Genomic DNA, 20017 nt, shown 5'->3' with positions numbered 1-20017 from the left:
TCATTCCAGAGATCACAGTTCCACCGCTCCACAGCTCAATGCTGAGGGGCTTTATACCCCTCTAGCCCACGCCTGGCATTAGGCATGGTGCCAAAAGGTTCTTTGACCTTGATCAAATAGTTCCTGTAGCTGCAAGATATAAGATATGCACAGATATGTCGAGGATGAATTCTGAACCACTTCTCCTTGTGAATGTGTCTCAGTTCATCTGTATTTATGAGATGCCTTCTTGAGCCTTCTTCAAGCCACAGCATCTCAATAGAGTTAAGGTCAGGACTCCATTCCGAAACACCAATTTCCTCTTTCAACTGTTGTTTAGTTGATTTACTTGTGTGCTTTGACTCACTGTCTTGTGGCTTTACCCAACATCAGCTTGAGGTAATGGACTTCATACCTTTATAATCTGTGTAAATTCTAAAATTAAAAACAAAATCTTGTACATTTTTCCTACAATAATCCCAAGGTAGCCCCAAACCATAATGCTCCCTCCAACATGCTTCACGTGGGGTTTCAGTGTTCACCACACACGTGGGCTGTGTGGTGTTCTTTTTCTTTGAGCTAAAAAGTTCCACTTTTGTCCCATCTATGCCTAGAACATCTATCCAGAAGTATTGTAAAACATCTAGGTGCTTTGTTTTTTTGGACAGCCCCAGCTTCTTTCATACGTACTCTTGGAGTGATCGCAACAGGACACCCACTCCAAAGGAGAGTAGCTACAGTAATGTTCTCCATTTGTAGCCAATCTGTCTGACTGTGAACTGATATACGTCCAGATCTTTAGAACTGCTTTTGTAGGGAGACGAACACATGCAATAACCAGGCTTTGTGTGCTTTTATGGAATTGGCACATCACCTGTAAAACCCACAAGTCCAATCTTGCCAAAAAGCTATTGGTGAAGTCATGAACAATGAGGTTCACTTACTTTTTCTAGCCTGCACTGTGGATGTTTATGTGCTCAAAGAAATACATGAACAGTACAACTGCTTGTTGTAATATAAGTGTGATATTACTGCAGTAGGTTAATATGATATTGTGTACACTTTTAAGCCTAGTCTTGGACTTGGACTTCAGTGTCAGTAGTGAAGTTCCATGGGAAATTGGTTTAGTCAAGGCTTAGCCTTAATCTGGGTGTGGGAGAACTGACACAAAATGTTCCATGAACTGAAAACAGAAAGATTTTCTTTCTTCTTGTGTGCATCTTGTGCAGGCTCGATTCCAAAATGACCCTACCATCATGCACGGCATTCATTCCAGCAGGCACACGCTCCTCAGTAGTAAAGAAATGTCATCCCAGACCAATTCTGCTGTCGTCAAGTCATGTGATACCATGTGTATGTAATGAAAGTCACATTTGTTCCTAAATGAGTCTCTTATGAGCAGAATTCAGCTCTACTTCAATGAAAGAGGAACAGAGCTCTGTACATTCTGTACAAAAATCGCAAGACCAGAAGGAGACCATCCTCCTTTCAACATTATTCTTCTTCGTACTGTGTGTGTGTATATGTGTGAGTGTGTGTGTGTAATCCATGGCCGAGGTTATGTTGTGCGTCCCGCTCGGTCCAAAATCCTCGCTCAGCTACTCTAAGCTCTTTAGTAACTGTGTTTAAACATCTCTCTCTCTCCCTCTCTCTCTCTCTTTGCCACTTTGCCCTACCTACAGCAGGTGATTCTGTTTTAATCTTTCATCCCCACACTTTTGGATTAGTCACGGAGCAATCTCCATTACCGGCAGGGCTGCCTATGAGGATGTGTGTGTATCTGGGTGTGTGTGTGTGTCTCAGTTTTCTCAGATCGATCAATATCACTTTCCATACACGATACGTTAAGTGAGCGCATTCACATTTAGCAGGAGCAGACGAGAGGAAGAAAGACTGACGGCGATTGATTACTGTTGTGTATCTCTTTCCTTCCTTCTCCTAAGTCTACTCTGTCTTTCATGTTTACCTCTCACTCTGACACACACTCACGCAAGCATTTGTGAGTGCGTTCAAGTATACAACTGTTGGATAGGCAGAAACTCACAACATCACAATACAGTCACGCATTAATCTATAAGGCTATTTTGAAAGATTCCTCATTTTTGCAGAGATTTCGTTACAGAGTATGCTTGGCACGCAAGCTGGTGTTATTATCTTACATGCAAGGCCGGAAGTACACTATAATGGTCTATTCGAGCTAGATTAGTTTTACCAGGGGAGGGTGGAGTTACTTCAGTATGAATCTACAATGTCTGCAGCTTTTACAAGTCTGACAGCAATTACCCAGAGTGAATGGCCTTCTGTGTCTCACTGAACCCACAGCTCTCTCCGTAACAGTCGGCCTTTGAGAACAGACATCACAGTAACTGTACTAACAGCACCTTAAGACATGGCTGTTATTATTGTAAGCGAGGCTCATGTTGCGTAAGGCTGACATGAACATCTGGGTTTTGATGTTCTGGGTTATTTGTGGTAGGGATGCACAATAACATCAGACTGATGATTCATACTCATTTTCGAGGCTCGCTTTATTGTACTCCATATAAGCTGAATTCTAGAAGCTAAACTACTGTGCATTTCATTACAACATGACCTCAAACAGAAATGCAGCCTACGTTCAGGGCAAATGATGGAGGACGCAACTAATGTATCCTTCCTGGCCCTTGGTTACCCATAGTTGTCTGCACACAGAATGCAGTGAAAGAAAAGAGAAAAAACAGCACCATGAAAGTGGTGGAAAACAAAACATCCAGAGAAGAGTTTGTTTAAAAATGTTAGTTTTTATAATTAGAATGAATTTCTGTGAAGAAATGAAAAAGCACCACCCAGCCTGGTTAGACTGTTCCTTTTGTGTGACCAAAAGCCAAAAAAGTCCTACCGATGTCATAATTCCACTTGTAGTTATCTTGTGAAATGACACATGCTTTACTCTTACATATTACACTACACAATAACGTCTAATAAGAATAATTCATCTCCAATAAAGCTTAAAGGATGCCTAGACGTAAGAACTGTATTTAGGCCTACCTTGGCATAGTTGAATAATTAGAGTGTGGAAAATAGGAACTGACCATGAACCTCAAACACTGTTGTCTCTTCACTGAAAAGAAAATCTGGCATGACCGAAAAAGAGCTGTAAAACAGGCCCAAATTCCCAAACTGTTCTGGCTTATTTTATTTGCACCCCCAAAATGTACATACACAAAAGCCTTTCAACACCTCAGTCAGGTTTCTAGGACAATTGGTCCCTAGAATGTACTTCAGTAACACAGAAGAGCAGCATATCAGTGCCAGACTCAGCTAGATATCAGAATACGGGTTGCTATGCGACCCAGGCCTCGTTGCCGTAGGTTTTCTTGTCCTACTGTCCACAGAAGCTAAAGCAAGTGGGTATCCATGCTAGGCTAAAAGCTATCCTTAGCCAACTGCCTTTACCATCTCTTCAGCTAGCTAAGCGCATATCACAGGACACAACCTTAGCATTTTTTGTAAGAATAATTTTTATTCCAAAAAAATATTACAATATTCTTGTTGCAGTGCTAAAAGCAATGCTATGCTATGCTAAGTTGCATCTGTGTGAGCCATCATGGTGCAATAAACCAGCCAACCAGAGCAGAGCTCATCAAATGATTTATAAGCCATAACAAGTAAAATCAGCATGCTTCATTCTGAGGCCAAATAACAGGGTTGTAGATGGATGTGTTCACCTGCATTTTTTGAACAAAAGTATTTTGAAAGTTTATCCAGCTTTTATTGGACTAACCGTCTCTTCTTTCCAGTGATGGCTTTCGAGAGCTTTGAACATCTGTGTTAGCAATGGGTGCACCCTTAAGTAGCTGAAGACATTCATTAGAAGGGGTGTCCACAGACATTTGGACACACAGTATATCTTCTATTTAGACATTAAATAGCAGTTTAAAATAATCAGTAAAAGCATATTTAAGGCTTTAAAAAGTCAGAAAAATGCTTCCAATATAGGAATTCCCTATTGTGTTTGAGTTACTCTGGAGCTATGGGGTGTAGCGCTAGGCGTCTAAGATCTGACTCCTGAGTGACAGCTCAAGCTCTTGTTCCATTACTGTAACGTCTTTTCAAGTCCCATCACTGATTACACCCGAGGCTCCCTGACAAAGGCTTGTGATATGGCAGAAGATAATCGGCGTATCTTCAGCCCAGCGGGAGATTTTAACATCCTCCCAGTGTCTTTCACCCCCTCACACCACTGCGGACGTGAGAAAGCGTTCAGCATCTCATCACAATTATGAAGGCTTGACTAAAGGAGGACAGGCAGGGAAAGAAAAGGCGCATATAGCCGACCCCCATTCTTACCTAGCAAATTAGATTCAGGCAAGACTTTGTGCAGCAAAGAAATCCATTTTATTGTTAATCATTTTCAGCTTTCAAAAGCAGAGTTTATCTCAGCTCTGTAATGGCTATCGCGCAGATCGATGAACAGTTCCTGGAGTAATGCCTTCAAATCAGAGCTGCTGATTCACAGGCGTTCCTCGCAGAAGACTGCAGACCGTAAACTTCGCTGTCTCTGTCAAAAGGATCCCGATTCTTAGAGGATTATGAAGTTGATGAACAGTTAATCTTTCAGAATTCGAAGTGTGTCTGTGTATGCTGTCTCTCTCCGTCTTGCAATTAGGACCGGCACTTGGCAGAGCCGTACCCTTGACAGAAGCACATCTGCTCATTCATATTCCATTTCCCACGACTGTGTGAGTATAACACAACTGCGTCTGCCTCCGTTTGGACAACATGTGGACATCTTTGTCTTTTTGTGTAAACATCAATTTGATTTACCTGTTCCCACCAGTCCTGCCAAAATGACGGCACACACAACAGATTCAGGATGTTACGGTAAAGCCTGCAGCGCATAATCAAGTCATTTCACAATGCGGCCTCCGTTACATGGCATATCCCTCAACCCCAGTGCAGCTTTTGGTTCTCATCGAGCATAAAACAGCCAAAAGCCACAGCAGTGATAACTATGTCATTTCATTTTTTACTCCAAGCATTCAGATAACCTACATCTGTTATTCAACCAAGTGTGCAGAGATGCTCTCCAGGGCATGCTTTAACTCATCGTCTCCTCCTCCATTTGTATAAATATGATCTGCTCGGAATAAATCTGTCCAACGTCATAACGAGAGTCTGGCATCAATGCGGCAAAAGAGCAATTTCCCAAACTCTACTGTATAGCAGAAAGAGATAATGAATTAAGGGAGCACTCAGGCAAAGCACAGAGCCCACAGTTGGGTTTCACTGATATCTAATAGGGTCTAGAAATGCTGCATTGGGAATAAGGTTAATTAAGGAATAAAGATGGATTCATTATGAGAATATTGAATAACAATCTCTGCAGGTTGTTTAATGCAGCAACTCAGTAAGACCTGCCTTAAAAACATCGGGATAATAGATAAACAGATATGACACTGTTAAAAGTATAAGACATGACATAAGGACATTTTGGAGGTTCTTCAGTTTGAGACTGTGGTGGAACCTCTTAAGGTAATTTGAGGCACCTTCAAGGAACCCTTTTCTTCTAAAAACCTTTTCTTGAAAGCACCTTAGAGGGCTCCTCTGCAGTCTCAAACTGAAGAACCCTCCAAAGGTTCCTCCAGGATCTTATACCTTTAACAGTGTGCTGCACATTCGGTAGCTGTACAATATTTAGGCCCTTTTCATAACATCTGGCCAGTTTTCAAGGCCATGGCTGGATTCACACTACGGCTTATTTGTGGGTTTGTCACGAAGCCATTCTGTGCAGTAAATCCGGAGTGTAATAATATCACAATATGCAAAAACATGACAGTGTAACCTATTACCTATCATTTCTTCTGAACATCAATAGCGGACATGTCATGTGGCACATTCCTCCCGCCTCCCAGCTGTTATTAGCAGGACACTAGATGTAGTCGTCTTCATTCTTACATTGGGATAACTGGGACCTGAACCCTGGACCCTCAGATAAAAAGTCTGAGCTATCCAGCCATAATTGAATCAAATCATGGGACAAAAGTATTGGGACATCAAGTTTTATCCTGCTTTTTTTGGAGTAACATTTAGTAAAGTTCATATTTATCTGCTCCAGAGAGTCCTATTCTATTGGCAGTACTTTTCTAAAGGGACTAGACAAGCTGTTTGTGTGTGTATTTGCACAACTGTGTTAGCAATGGGTGCAACATAAAGTAGCTGAAAGCATTCATTAGAAGGGGTGTCCACAAACATCCGGACATACTGTATAGTGTACATGTACAACAAACAGGAAATGTGTGACAAAGAGGTACACATATCTGATAACTCCAGTTAAGTTCAGACCAGCAGTTTAAACATTGTCACAACAGCGTTTTTGTTCTTCATAGCTGTCAATCTGACTGTTATAGCAATGGCAGCCCTTTTATGTGCTATTTGTCACTTCTAAACTGAGTGTATTGTCAGGTCCATCTCCTGTGAAGTTTGAAGTGTGAAGAGAAACTTCAAGTGTGGAAAACTCTTTTCACATTTGTCACAGAACGCACCAGTTGTTGTAGTGTGAAAGAGGCCAGTGATAAAGTCTGGATATCTCTCGGCAGTCCTTTTATTGCCACCATTTCCATCAACACCCATTAAGGACTTCTCCTTCTCATCTATTTTAAAGCTAAATCTGCCAGTTACACATGCCAATCTTAAATATGTCTTAGAGTGGTACTGAATGCAGGTAGCAGCCCTTTTTTGTACCATTTCCTGTTCTCTCCCTTCTCTTCTTATCCCATGGAAAATGCTGAGCGGTTCCAGCATTCACTGCATTCCACCCAAAACAACCAAACCAGCTATTTCAGGTCAGCTTTGTTTTGGAAGATACACGTTTTTATGTGCGTAACCCACTCCTGTCTTCTTCTTTTGCAATTCCAACATCCCTTCAACTCAAAGCGGTAAACGAATTTCATGATGCAGCTTCTTTCTGATGAGGAATTCCATGTTCTGTTTATTCAACACACATCATTTGTGCACAATACAATCCTGAACAATGTAATAATGTGCATTCTATCAAAAGGGCTAGCCCATAACACATTGTTCAGTGTTCAAATGCAGGAAGTGGGTTTAAGATCTTCTTACATCAAATGTTTTATGCTTTGTCTTGATTCACAAGTGGTGTTTTGTAGGAAAGGAACTATCAAGAAGGAGATTTCAATGGATATAAGTATTTTTCTTCTACAAACCCTTCCAAAGCTCTGTAATACAGAAGAGTCTCTCTCCACTTTTCATCCTGTCCAGTATAATCAAGTTAAAGTCTGAACTGGCCTTGTGTTTTCCAAACTAACACCCAAACATCAGTGCCAGTATCAAAATACGGTACCTCATACAATCGGATCACAATTGCTTCATATTACATTATATGAGTATATCATTAATATACACCAATTAGCCATAACCCTAACAGGCTAAGAACAGTCCAGGGAACTTAGGCGCTGCCATGTGGCCGGGGATCACTGGTTCAAATTCAGAGCAGGAGCCAAAGTGAGCATAACTGGCCTTGCTCTCTCCCTCTCCCTACATTACTTCAATGTAATGCTGGCTGGCACGGGCGTCAAAGGCATCAGAGCTAGGCATGTGTCAGTCCTTGCACTCCCAAGTGTCGGGAGCTTTACATGTGATGGGATGATCGTACTGATGTGGGTTGGGTAATTAGCTTTCTAAAAAAAAAGTTTAGGAAAATAAAAAGCCATAACATTAGCACCACCTACCCAATACTGAGTAAGTCCTCCTGGTGCCACCACAACAGATCTCTAAAGGCCTCCTGTGGTATCTGGCACTAAGTCCTGTAAGCTGCATCGGTGCATAGCATCAGTGAGCCTTAGGTGCCCATGACCATGTTGTTGGTCCACAGGTTGTCCTTGCCTGAACCACTTTTGGTAGGTACTGACCACTGTATACCAGGAACACCTCCAAGACCTGCCTGGTGTGCTCTAACCCTCACAAGCCATCACAATCTGGTTCTTGTCAAAGTGGCACAGACCTTTATTCTTGCCCATTTTTCCTACTTTAAACACATCACCTTTAATAACTGACTGTTCACTTGTATATCCCACCCCTTGAAAGATGCCACTGTAGATCTGATCAGTGTATTTCCTAGCTCACCTGATCGCAAGTGGACAAAGCCAAGTGCTGGTGTCAACGGGGTATAATCATCTTGAAGATATATTGTGATGCAGTCATTTCAGGGTTGCGTCTGACCACATAACAGTTGTAGTGTGAACATTACGTCCCTGACAGCAACACAAACACCCTATCATCTGCCTCATCATCAAAGCAAACACAAAAGCAGCTGCTTTGCGTGGCTCCTTTTTTGGTCTCCTGTCTTGTTTATTTACATTAGTGGCCGGTTGTTTACATACACTCATCATTGGCATGAATGTCATAGCAATATTGGACATTCACTGGTTTCCTTGAACCATTCTTTTTGAGTGTACAATATACACCTTTTTCATTTCTGATAAAATACTTGTTTCGATGAATAATTCAGTGGTGCTTAAAGTTTCAGAATGTCTTTTAAGTCACCAAGGCCAAGGGCTCTTAAGTTCCTGTTAGTGATCATGATTGACTACAGCTGGTAACTTAATATGCAGACATAAAAAGGGTTGACAGGACTCATTGGATTGACCAACGCATAATGCAAGAGAGAGAGTCCAAGAAGCTCAGTGCAGATCAAATGAAGAATGAGGACTACCTCAGAATTCTTCAGCATAACCTCAAACCATCAGCTAGACGGATAAAACATAAATGGGTGTTCCAACAGGATAACGACCACAAACACACATGAAAGGTGGTTGTGGGATGGATAATGCAGGCTAACATTAAGCTTCTGGAATGACCTTCAAGCCCTGACCTCAACCCTATAGAAAAATAGGGTTGAGATCAGAACTTGAAGCTTAAAAGTGGACTGAGCTTAAAAGTTGGGTTCATGCAAGGAAAATAAAAATTTTACATAAACTCTACCAATACTGGCAATACTGTCAAAATCTACCAATACTGCCAATTGCCAACATTGGTCAAATGTCCAACCAAAAAAATGCCAGAAGCTTGTTGATGAAAAAAATCTTTGAAAGGCCAAAACTGCCATGACATTCATGAGATATATATATATATATATATATATATATATATATGCAGTCTCAATAAACCAACATGTTAAACTACTCAAGTTTACAGGACAAATAAAAGACAGTAGAAAAGTGTGAACAGTAATCCTATAATTGGTCCTTTTTGTTAGTGATGTAAACAGTTTAAATCCTTGCTTGTAAAACCTATCAGCAGAGATTAGTCAATTTGAGCATGTAGGGGTTTTCCTATGTAGGTGTAGTGTATAATTCAGCTCAAGAGACTGTGTGGTGTATATTTTTATACAAAATATGTGAGCACTGATTTGGCTTATCTAGCATTGTGGCCGGGTGTTTTGGGCAGGGCTACCACCGAGTTGTAAAGATGCCATATCAATTTGCACTTCAACGTGCACAAAGCTCTCACATCTCTCACTCTCACAGGAATTAGAGCTCTGAATAATTACCAAAAAAAATAAAAAACCCTCAGAGATCTCATGGGGCGATAAAGTTGCAACTGAGACTATACTGAAGGTTCAGACCTTGTGTTTATGCAGGAAAGAGAGACAGAGGGAGAAAGACAGCGAGAGAAAAGCGACAGAAAAGTGCGGACGTGGACGTTCTGGTGTGAAATCCAGCCGTCTGACGAAGCAGACAGCCGCTCATTGAAAAAACAATCTAGAGTGTTTCGGGCCGTGTGCGATTTGTGTGTGAGTGAGTGTGTGAATTTGCATTTTGAGAGTAAAGCACATTTTGTTTCATCTCTTGTTTGTGTGTCCCCTGACCGAGTATTCATAAAACCTCACAACAAGCTGTGGATCGACGTTCAATCCCAACAAGCTAAAAATGTGGGCTTCTTATGTAAGAAAAGCACCGAGCAGACAAGACAAATGTTAACTGATGTTAAAGGAGCCCTGGAATGTCATACTGTATTTACCTTTGCATTGTTGAAAAAAGAGAGGTACCGCAGCACCAAGAAGCCAAAGGAGTGTTGTCAGCCTGGGGAGCGGCTCAAATGCTTTAATGCTCGGCCAACCAGAGAAGGAATAACTGGATACAATCTCTTCAACTAGCTAATCACACACCACGCCGAGAGTACCCAGAGAGGACAGCAACACAGTCCGGTAAGACTTGAGAATAATTACAAAAAATTGTGTTTGTACAGTCTTAAAAGCTGCCTTAGACTACGCTAGGCACCATGCCTAAAGCCAGTCAAAAGGCTAGAGGGGTATAAAGCCCCCCAGCAATGCCACCCCAGATGGTGCTCCATCTAATACGTTTGGGATGAGTTGGGGTGGTGTTCATACTACAGCCTGACCTCGATAAGCTCTAGTGGCTGAATGCAATCAAATCTTCATAGTATTGCTCCACAGTAATGGCATGTGTTGTTCACCTGATGGAGAGATTTCAGTTCAAATGAAGAGTATCCAATGAACTGGGCACACTGATACAACATGGACAGGAAATAATGGTGTGTGTGTTCACTCATGTTACTATTTAGAAGAATAATATTAATGGTATATGTCATCCCAGCTCCTGGCCCATATTCGCAATGCACCAAAGGCCCGGCGGCCCAGGCCTCCTCAAACAGGCCTCTGCTAATTTGAATGAATGCATTTCTCTAGCAACTGTCTTAATCCTGCTCACTATATACTAACCGAAATGACTGTGTGTTTAAGTGTGTGTGTGTGAGTGTGTCTGTGCCTAAGTGTGTCTGTGTGTTCTACAGTATGGTCTCCATTTTGTTCTTGCCTCCATGGGGATTGAGTGTTAAATAATTCACAATTCTCTCCCCAGGACGTCTTCTCAGACCTTCAGAAAGAGCAAGCACACACACATTGCGATTCATACACACACACACACACACACTCAGAAACTTCGATCACTCTTTTTTTTTACCTTTCTCACACTCTTTCACATGTATATAACCCTGCAGGTTTCAAAGAAATGAGTTGCGTATACTAAGACACCAACGTTATGAGGCCTATATATCACACATGAACCGTCCACCTAAGCTTAGCTTAATAAGATAGCTGGGGAGAGGGCTTGAGATGATGCGTGGGCATTCGCTATTTTCTACGCCATCAGCACTGCAGTTTCCAAAACGGACACATGGACCATCTGCAGCGTTCCGCAGGAATTCTACTGTGTTCGTCCAGAATTATTACGTCTCTTCCTCCAGACCTGCTGTGTTGTTGTCTTAAGTGTTTTCCAAATGCTCCCTCCGCCCCACCCTGCCACCGTAACGTTAACGACATTCCACATCTCCCCAGAGTCCGCGGCCACGCCCCTAAACTCTCGTTAACCCAATTATCCGAGTGGGTCCTCGATCTCCACGGAAACGCGTCACTTGCCCCACCCACTCTCAGCCAGAGGCCCTGAGAATATCTGCAGAACAAACAAACAGAGAGGGAGGCGAGAAAGAGCACGGGGAAGAGACTGCACATACACACAAACACTTGAGCACACACACACACACACACACACACACGCTCAGACGCACAGCCTCCCCCACCTCTCCCTCAGTGTCCAACTGGCTACAGTAGCCATATTCATATTTATAGAGCAGCTGTATGGAACCTTTTACATTCATTGTGGTTCTGCAGCCCGTCCCACCGATGCTCTCTAATTTAGAGTCTTATTATAGTCCAGCACAGACACAAACGCACTGAAATTTGGGGCACACAGTTTATGCTCATCGTTTTGGGGAAGAAAGAAAAAAACACACTCTCCATCCCACTGCAGGTTTTTTTTTATTTTTTATTAAAAACCAGGGACACAATGTTGCAAACTACCATCTACGGAACTGTACACACGTCTGAAACACAGCTGAGGGGTTATCTCTGGAGCCTTACGTGGACATATACTCACACACACACACACACACACATACTCACACCAGAGGCACAAACTATCATTTACATCACCCTTTCCTCCACCTCTCCTCCCTCCCAGAGTCTGTCTCTCAGGTAGAGGTTTTCTCCTCCCCCACCAGACTGGAGCAGCATCTTAATTAGCAAGCAAGAGAGGGAGCAGGGGGGAAAAGAGGGATTTATAGAAAGAGAGGGAGAAAGGGAAAGAGAGAGGGAGACAGAGGAGAGAGAGAGAGAGGGAGACAGAGGAGAGAGAGAGAGAGGCTGCGATAAAGCTGTGACTGTACTGTGCTCTGTGGTTGTCATGGCGACTCTGTGGAGCAGGTAGAAGGCAGTCTCCTGGGAAAGAGCAAGCGGCCCTGCACTTCTCCATCCAATCCCTTTCTCCCTCTCTCCCCTTATCTTTCTGCCTTCCTGCATCCCACTCGCCCCCCTTTCTCTTTTCTCCCTTCTTTTCATTTTCTATGTAAATAGTGCTCCTGGCGTATTGGACACAGAGTATTTACCGCGCCCCAGTAAACAAGCAGCTATCTCGACAGCTACACACATTTACATTTACGCTCAATCACAATTAGGTGCTCGATCGACAAGCATTTGCGGCGCCGCAGACACTAAATCAAAAGTTTCATTTGTGTGAAGGTGAGAAAGCGGTGGGGTAATAAACGGTTATCCATACTGGTGCTGTGACCCAGATTTCACCCGCCAGCATCCATCACCTGTGGGGCCGCCTCTGGGGAGGAGCGTGGAAGATAGGTGGAGGTCAGAGGGAGGTGAGTGTGAGGCAGCTCATTCAGTTTAAAGACAGCCCAGTTGTAAAGACACTTAACCCTGACACTTAAATGAACCACTGTTTTCCAGTTAACCTCGGGGGCACATGGCTTATTATTCATTTCTTAATCTGATGAGTTTTAAGTAATTGGTAACTACACTAAATGGCCAAATATATGTGGACACTCATTCTAATGAATGCAATCATCTACTTTAAGTTGCACCCACTGTTGAAACAGATGTGTAAATGGAGCAAATAAACCTGAACCTATTGGCACCCTGCCTAATGCCAAGTATGGGTTACAGAGGTATACAGCCCCCCAGAATTGAGCTGTGGAGCAGTGGAGATGTGTTCTCTGAAATAAAGGATGGTGACCCATCCAATACTATTGGGATAAGTTTGTGAGTTGGGGATGAGGATAGAGTCTGTTTTTCCAACAAAAGCAGGATAAACTCTTTTTAAATAACCTTGATTTCAGAAGAAACAATGAAAGAGCAGGTGTCCCAGTACTTTTGGCCCACAATTTTTTTTAAGTATTTAATTGGGCCTAAATAGCTCAGTCATTCATCAGATTTTTTAGTGGAGGGTATAATGTTTAGCACGAGAAACTTAAGTGTGGGCCCACATATAGATTGGAACCATGTACATTCCCAGTCTTATTACAGCTTAAAGCTCACTATTCAGTAATTACACAGAACACCATGTAAACTGAAGAATTAATCATTACCCACGCAGTACAATGAAATTCTTCTTTTCACATCCCATATTGGAAATGCCACAGGACCCCTGGAGCCGAGAGGGCCTTGCGCTAGGGCCCAACAGTGGCTGCTTTAGCAGACCCAGGTATCAAACCTACAACCCTGTGATCAATAACCCAGCTCTCTAGCCACTGCTACATGCTCATACATTGCTTAGGAAAGTAAAATGCTTTAAGACAAACCACATAAACCACACCAAATGCCCCTTTTACTCCTTAACCCCTTAAATATGGATACCTTTGATATTGGATACTGAGTAACACCTTAGGTATAATGCAGTCAGTAACACCTTTACACAGTATTCACTTTATTTTGCTACACCCACTTTGCCACGCCCACTGTTTATGGTTTATGGCTTATGGCTATATCGTTTTCAAAGTAAATGCAGCCTAAAGTATGCCACTTCTATAGACACTATTCATAAAGTAGCTTGTTATGCTAACCCAACATTCCAACAGGCTGTTTGACATTATGTAGAGATATTTAGAGCATAGCTAACGAACCTCTAGTCTACTTCTGCTTCATAACCGAGTTTCCCCTCCACTAAATGGTAAGAGCAAGCGTAGGGATGAAAACGTCTGGGAGACTGTGTTCAATTTAGTGCCTTCAACCATAGACACAGGTCCTCTTCTTTGGAAGGCGGTGGATAGTTATATTTTGTCGCTGTCCACTAAACAAAACATGTACCTCCAAAAAGGTGTATACAGAAAAGGGCAAACATGTTCTCAACTTTAAAGTTAAAGTAAAACAAGAGTTAATCCACATAATTTGGAGCATTTCTATTGGTCCACTGATCCAGAATTATTTATACTAGTGTACAGAGCAGCTAGAGGGTTCATATCATGGGGAAAACTAAAAAAGGACAAAAATGGAGATACATGTTTTTTTTATTGGACAGCAGAGATATTGAAGCTCCACAGCACTTATTATTCATTATTTCAATATTATTAATATCTTTATGCATTGATTTATCTGCATCTACAGATAGGTGCATACTAGAACTGGAATCGGCCTAGAATTTCTACATCACAAGTGTGATGTTTTGTAGGCTTCAGAAGGAAAAAGCAGGCCTACAAATGATTTAAAATGAACGAAATAAGACTGGCCATTTATTGCTCCCAGTCTTACGCCTTTGCATTACAATAACTTAATCTATCCTGAATCAGAGGACAGAGGAGGAGTGAGTATAAGGGGGGGGGGGGGGGGGGGGGGGCGATACCTCCAGCACTTCTGTTGTATTCAAATTTCCTGAACAAATCCCACCTGTATAATCTACACTCACCCAGCGATATTTTAGGCAGACCTGTTCATTCATCTAAACATTAATCAGCCAGACGTGTAGCAGCAGTGCAGAGCATAAAATCATGCCAATACAGGCATGAATAAGGCCAGCAGCTTCGAGTAATGTTGACATCTGTCTTTGGAAAGGGGGAGAACTGTGATCTTAGTGGATTTTTGCGTGACACTATTGTGGTTTGAGTATTACTAGAAGTGCTGATGAGAAAGGCTCCCGTAACTCAGATAACCACTCTGTACAATTGTGCCGAGTAGAAAAGCATCTCAGAATGGTCAGACAAGAACGGGAGGCTGGGGCAGGAGTGGCACAGGCTCACCAAAACTGGACAGCTGAAGGAAGTATTTTCCAAACCACTATCAAGATTTTGCAGCTCGTCTTATACTTGTGTGAATGTGTCTGTACTAAGTGAGAAAGTCAGGGGGAAAAATGTCCTGTGTCCAACTGCTTCACACATTCCTCTCTCTCTCTCTCTCTCTCTCTTGCTCTCATTTTCTCTTTCTTCTCTTCCTCTCTCTGTATGGTTGTCTTTGTTGTCGTCTGCAGCACAAAACACTGACCAACATGATCTTCAGCACACGCACACACACGCACACAGCAGAGAGGAAGAGATGTGTGTCTGTTTAGTTACATTTCCAGATCTATATTAAGCTCTATTTTTGGCAGGGTAGCATGGACAGGATGTGACATCACAGAACTGATTCACATTGGACTTCCTTTCAGAGCCACATCAACAACTGAGTGGTAAACGCACTCTGGACAGAATTGAGCTGTGGAGCAATAGAACTGTGTTCTCTGGAACAATAATTGGTGCTCCATCCAAAACTTTTGGGATGGGTTTGCATAGTTGAGGATGAAGTGGGGTCATCTAACATCCTGACTTCAACGCTCTTGTCACTGAATGCAGTCAAATTCTCACAGCAATGCTCACCCAAAATCTTGTAGAAAGCCTTCCCTGGGCAGTAGAGACAGTTACTCTATCAAAAGCAAGATAAACTATTTTAATACCCTTGATCCTGGAAAAGAACAATGAATGAGCAGGTGTCCCAATACTTCTCTACATGAACTAGACAAGAAGTTAGGCTCACAAATGTCCCGATGACTATTTTTTGTACGAGTAGCTGAATGCGTTCATTAGAAGGAGTGTCCACAGACATTTGGACATGTAGTGTATAACACCAGGTCAGGTAGAAGGTACTCTGGTCATCCATTCGTATTTCCATGTATTCTCCCTCTTATATAACACTGTTTTTAATGATATAAATAACTCACAGAGAGAGCTAAGCAAAGTAACATGCAGCCTCCACCTGGTGGGGTTAGTTATACCACACACTACAACTACCCCCTCCCTCAAGGCCGTACTCCCACATAGAAATTCAGAAACGTTACTCATTATTTGGACGTTATGATGGTTGTGTGGCCTGTTCTCTTGTCTTTATGGTATATTTTCAGCCAGAAATACTGATTAGCCAGTGACCAGACCTTCCAGACAGGTGCCTATACCCTAAAATCACTTGAGACACTTTCACTGAACTCTGTGAGACTACTAGCACCAATTGCTGGGACCTCTGCTGAATGAGGTCATGATTTTACATTAGATATTTTTATTTAATTGACGTTACTTTGTAGAAACATATTTTCACAGAGGCAAATTATATGGACCATTATTCCCTTTAAAAAAGCAATAAAAGGGGGGAAACATCTGAGGGGTGTAATGTGTTCCCAGTCAGAGCCACACATTCAGCAGTCACAGACAGCACACATGCAAACGTCACAGAACCATCTGTCGACGTCCAGTTTACCTCAATTAACACATTCATAACCAGACATTTGGCTTATATGGACATTTATTACTTCCACAAGTGGCTCAGTAAACCAATAATCAGCCACTGGAGCCATTTCTACAACTTCTTAGCATACCTAATGTCCCATCTCAAAAACACGGGTAAAAATAAGGGTGTACCAAAAGCAACAACACCCCTGAAAGCATCAGGCCTGGTTTCTCTCATTTATTTTGAACACACAGTCGTGCAAGTTACAGTCTGTTCCAGCTAGCGTCGTATAGTTCTCCCTGAGGTAGCTGCCACAGCCACGTAATAGTGCATTAAGCAGTGCTAAAGTGTACACCGTGAACACACACTCTCTCAAAGGCCATGTTTTTCTGTACAGCTGGTAAAAACACAAGGCAATAGATCACAACTGTTAAACAACGCTTGTAACTAAATACAATAAATACAATAATAATGTAAAATAGTTCATTAGGAGGAGTGTCTTTCTGCCACATATGCCACATTAAACCATTCAGAGCTGAAAACACCTTTTCTGATTTGATAAGAAGCAGGTACGTCTTCTAGCTCCTGGCTGTGTCCAAATCGGAAGGCAGCTGCGTTAATGCCTTGCTGCCTGTGCTGTCTGTGCTGTCTCATGAGTCAGTACCTTAGAAGTGAAGCACTGTGATGAAGATACCTTCAACTCAATCGCGTTTCAGACGCACTTTGAACGCAGAAACATGGCATGACATTGCCAGGGGGGTTTAGGATTAGTCTAAGGGCCTGTGACTGGCAAGGGCCATAAAAATGCACTATATTATTTTTTTGACAGCACTGTTAGTGGTGTGGGGCCCAAAATCTCTTCCAGTGCCCCTGATCTTTGCACACAGGATACTGCACAATCTTCATACGAACAGTAACATCTACACTGTGACAGTTCAGGTCAAATGCATGTACCATTACACCTCTTAACTTCTACTTGCGGTGCACTATTTCTTACTACTTAGGGAGGTGGATTGGTTTGGGACACAGCATCAGTCACATAGCTGAAAAATATTGGCCAGTTACATGTCATTAGTTAAGACAACAGCAACAGAGGATAAAACATCAATGCATTAATACACAACACCCTCGTTAATACACTGTATAAAAATAGTTTGAGAAGTTTGCTGTGAGATGTGAGATCTGGCCCCAGTAAGAGAGTATGTATTCAGGGCATTTACAATGTGTGAAAAAGTGCAGGGGACAGAATCACTTGCCCGGGAGACAGCAAAGGTCAGGTCCCCCTGGCTGGTAGGCGGATGCACAGTTCTGTTGTAATCACACTTTTAACAGAAGCCAGTACGATGGCGCTTCTGCAGAACTGCCCACTGGCTTCTATTAAATGTGTGTTCAGGTTATCCTCTTTTACTAATACAGTGAGCCGTGGTAATGGACTGCGAGCTACAGATGCTGTAGATAGAGACTGGGCTGAGCAGCTCCAGAGTATTGCGATCAGCACTGACTCTTCATGAATGCAACACAAGCGTTTCCTCTCGTCTCTCCGCTCATTTCTGCAGCTCATTTCTCATAAACAGCTGTGAGATCAATAATATGCGGCCAGAAGAAGCTTCCACTGCTCTGCCCCCACTGTCTCTAATCATCTCTCTCTCTCCTCCTCGCTCTCTCTCTCTCTCTCTCAAGGCCTGAGACTCCAAATGACGTCATCGCTGTGGCGCTCCCCTGCAGGCGCTTCCACCCACTCTAACAGCCCCTCTACAACCCGAGCTGCCCCAACCCCACCCTTGTCTGCCCCCTTCCCCACCCCAGTCTGCCCCTAACCACAGCCTTATCTGCCCTTTAGCCCCCCTCCCGCTGTTCGTACCCCACTCCGCATGCCCAAACCCCACAAAAGCGCGTAATCAGTTGAGAGGCGTTAATTATAGCCTCCCAAAACACACACACACACACACACACACACACACACTCACACCCCAACAACCACACACACAGACACAGTCAGAGGTTACTACGCATCAAGACAGACACAGGATACCGTGAAAGGGGGCACAGGCCGAGTGTGTGTCCCTGACCTACAATGCCCACGCACCCACCCACCCACCCGTTCACATATCCACACACACCGATTTAAACGCAAACGGAGCAGCCCCCTCCACCGACTTGTGTGTGTGTGGTTGGGGGGGGGGGGGGGGGGGGGGCTGGAGCGCGCGAGCTGCTTGCGACACGCCGCCTCGCACGCGCCGTCTGCGGCCCGCGGACAAATGTGGGTCGCCTCGAGATTTACCGCCGCGCACCGTGAGCATCAGCCACGCAAGGCTACACACACACACACCTAACGAACAATGCCATCTCACACACACACACGCGCGCGCGAGCGCACTCGTTTCCGAGTGCCCGTGCGTGCATTCACGCACACAGACAAGACAGTAGAGACTCCCACATAAACACACACACACGGACACACACACAGACACGGACACACGCACCCACGAGGTTCCCAAATCCCAGTAACAATGGAGCGCGCGAGCGTTCCGCTTACCGCCACAGAGTGCGCGAGCAGCAGCGCGAGAGCCATCCAGCACGGGAGCTTCATGGCGCTGCGGACGCCTGCAGCAGCAACGCGCCCCCGCTTCTCCTCCACGAGTGAAAATACAAAACAAAAAAACAACCCGAGCCCCTCTTCTCCTCAGTGGTCGGGATCCGAACTGAGCGCGGGCGACCGCCGGTACATCCGTCTGCCCGCGAGCGCGGAGGAATTTAATCCCGCTGAATTCGACAAGGAGCGACACGGAGCGCGAGGGAGCAGCGCACGGCCTCTTGCTTCTGCTCTGCTCTCTCCTCTTCTCACACTTTTTTGGTGAGCTCGGGTCCTCTCGGATTCACAATTAGCGAGCTCCAGCCTCCCTCTCTCGCTCTCTCTCTCTCTCTCTCTCACACACACACACACACACACACTCTCTCTCTCTCTCTCTCTCTTTGGGCTTTGGGCGGATTTTCCTCGTGCGTAAGACGGCGCCCCCTGCAGGCCGCGAAGCTCATCGCGTGACTCCCCACATCCCTCTCTCTCTCTCTCTCTCTCTCTCTCTCAAATATTTAGGTTGTTCTGTTCACATCTGTTTCTAGATTATACTATAAATACAGTGCATTAGTGTATATATATATATATATATATATATATATATATATATATATATATATATATATATATAGTGTTGGTTAATGTGTATACACAGACCAGCCATAACATTAGTACCAGGCAGATTATGCTTATCTCATATCATCTATCTGTATTGATGTACAGGGGCATGTGTCAGTGGGGTGGGATATATTAGGCAGAGAGTGAACAGTCAGTTCCTGAAGGTGGAGTGTTAAAAGCAGGAGAAATGGGCAAGCATAAGAATCTGCGCTACTCTACCGGGAGCCAAATTGTGAGGGCTGGACGACTGGGTCAAATTTAGACACTACTAAACACGAGTCAGTAAGGTGACCACT

General features: G+C 43.5%; 1 protein-coding gene across 1 annotated transcript in view; it reads right to left on the bottom strand.

Moving 5' to 3' along the window:
* Positions 1-19465, bottom strand: part of sdc3 (syndecan 3) — a 46677-nt gene extending 27212 nt beyond the window's left edge. The window contains exon 1 of the mRNA XM_072676227.1: positions 19065-19465. Within this exon, the coding sequence (XP_072532328.1) occupies positions 19065-19118 (54 nt within the window). The 5' untranslated portion in view covers positions 19119-19465. The remainder of the gene's footprint in view (positions 1-19064) is intronic.
* Positions 19466-20017: the final 552 nt, after the last annotated feature.

This window comes from Salminus brasiliensis, chromosome 3, assembly GCF_030463535.1.
Source record: "Salminus brasiliensis chromosome 3, fSalBra1.hap2, whole genome shotgun sequence".
NCBI lineage: Eukaryota > Metazoa > Chordata > Actinopteri > Characiformes > Bryconidae > Salminus > Salminus brasiliensis.
The sequence above is the reverse complement of the archived record's forward strand: the minus strand, read 5'-3'. Positions and strand labels throughout refer to the sequence as shown.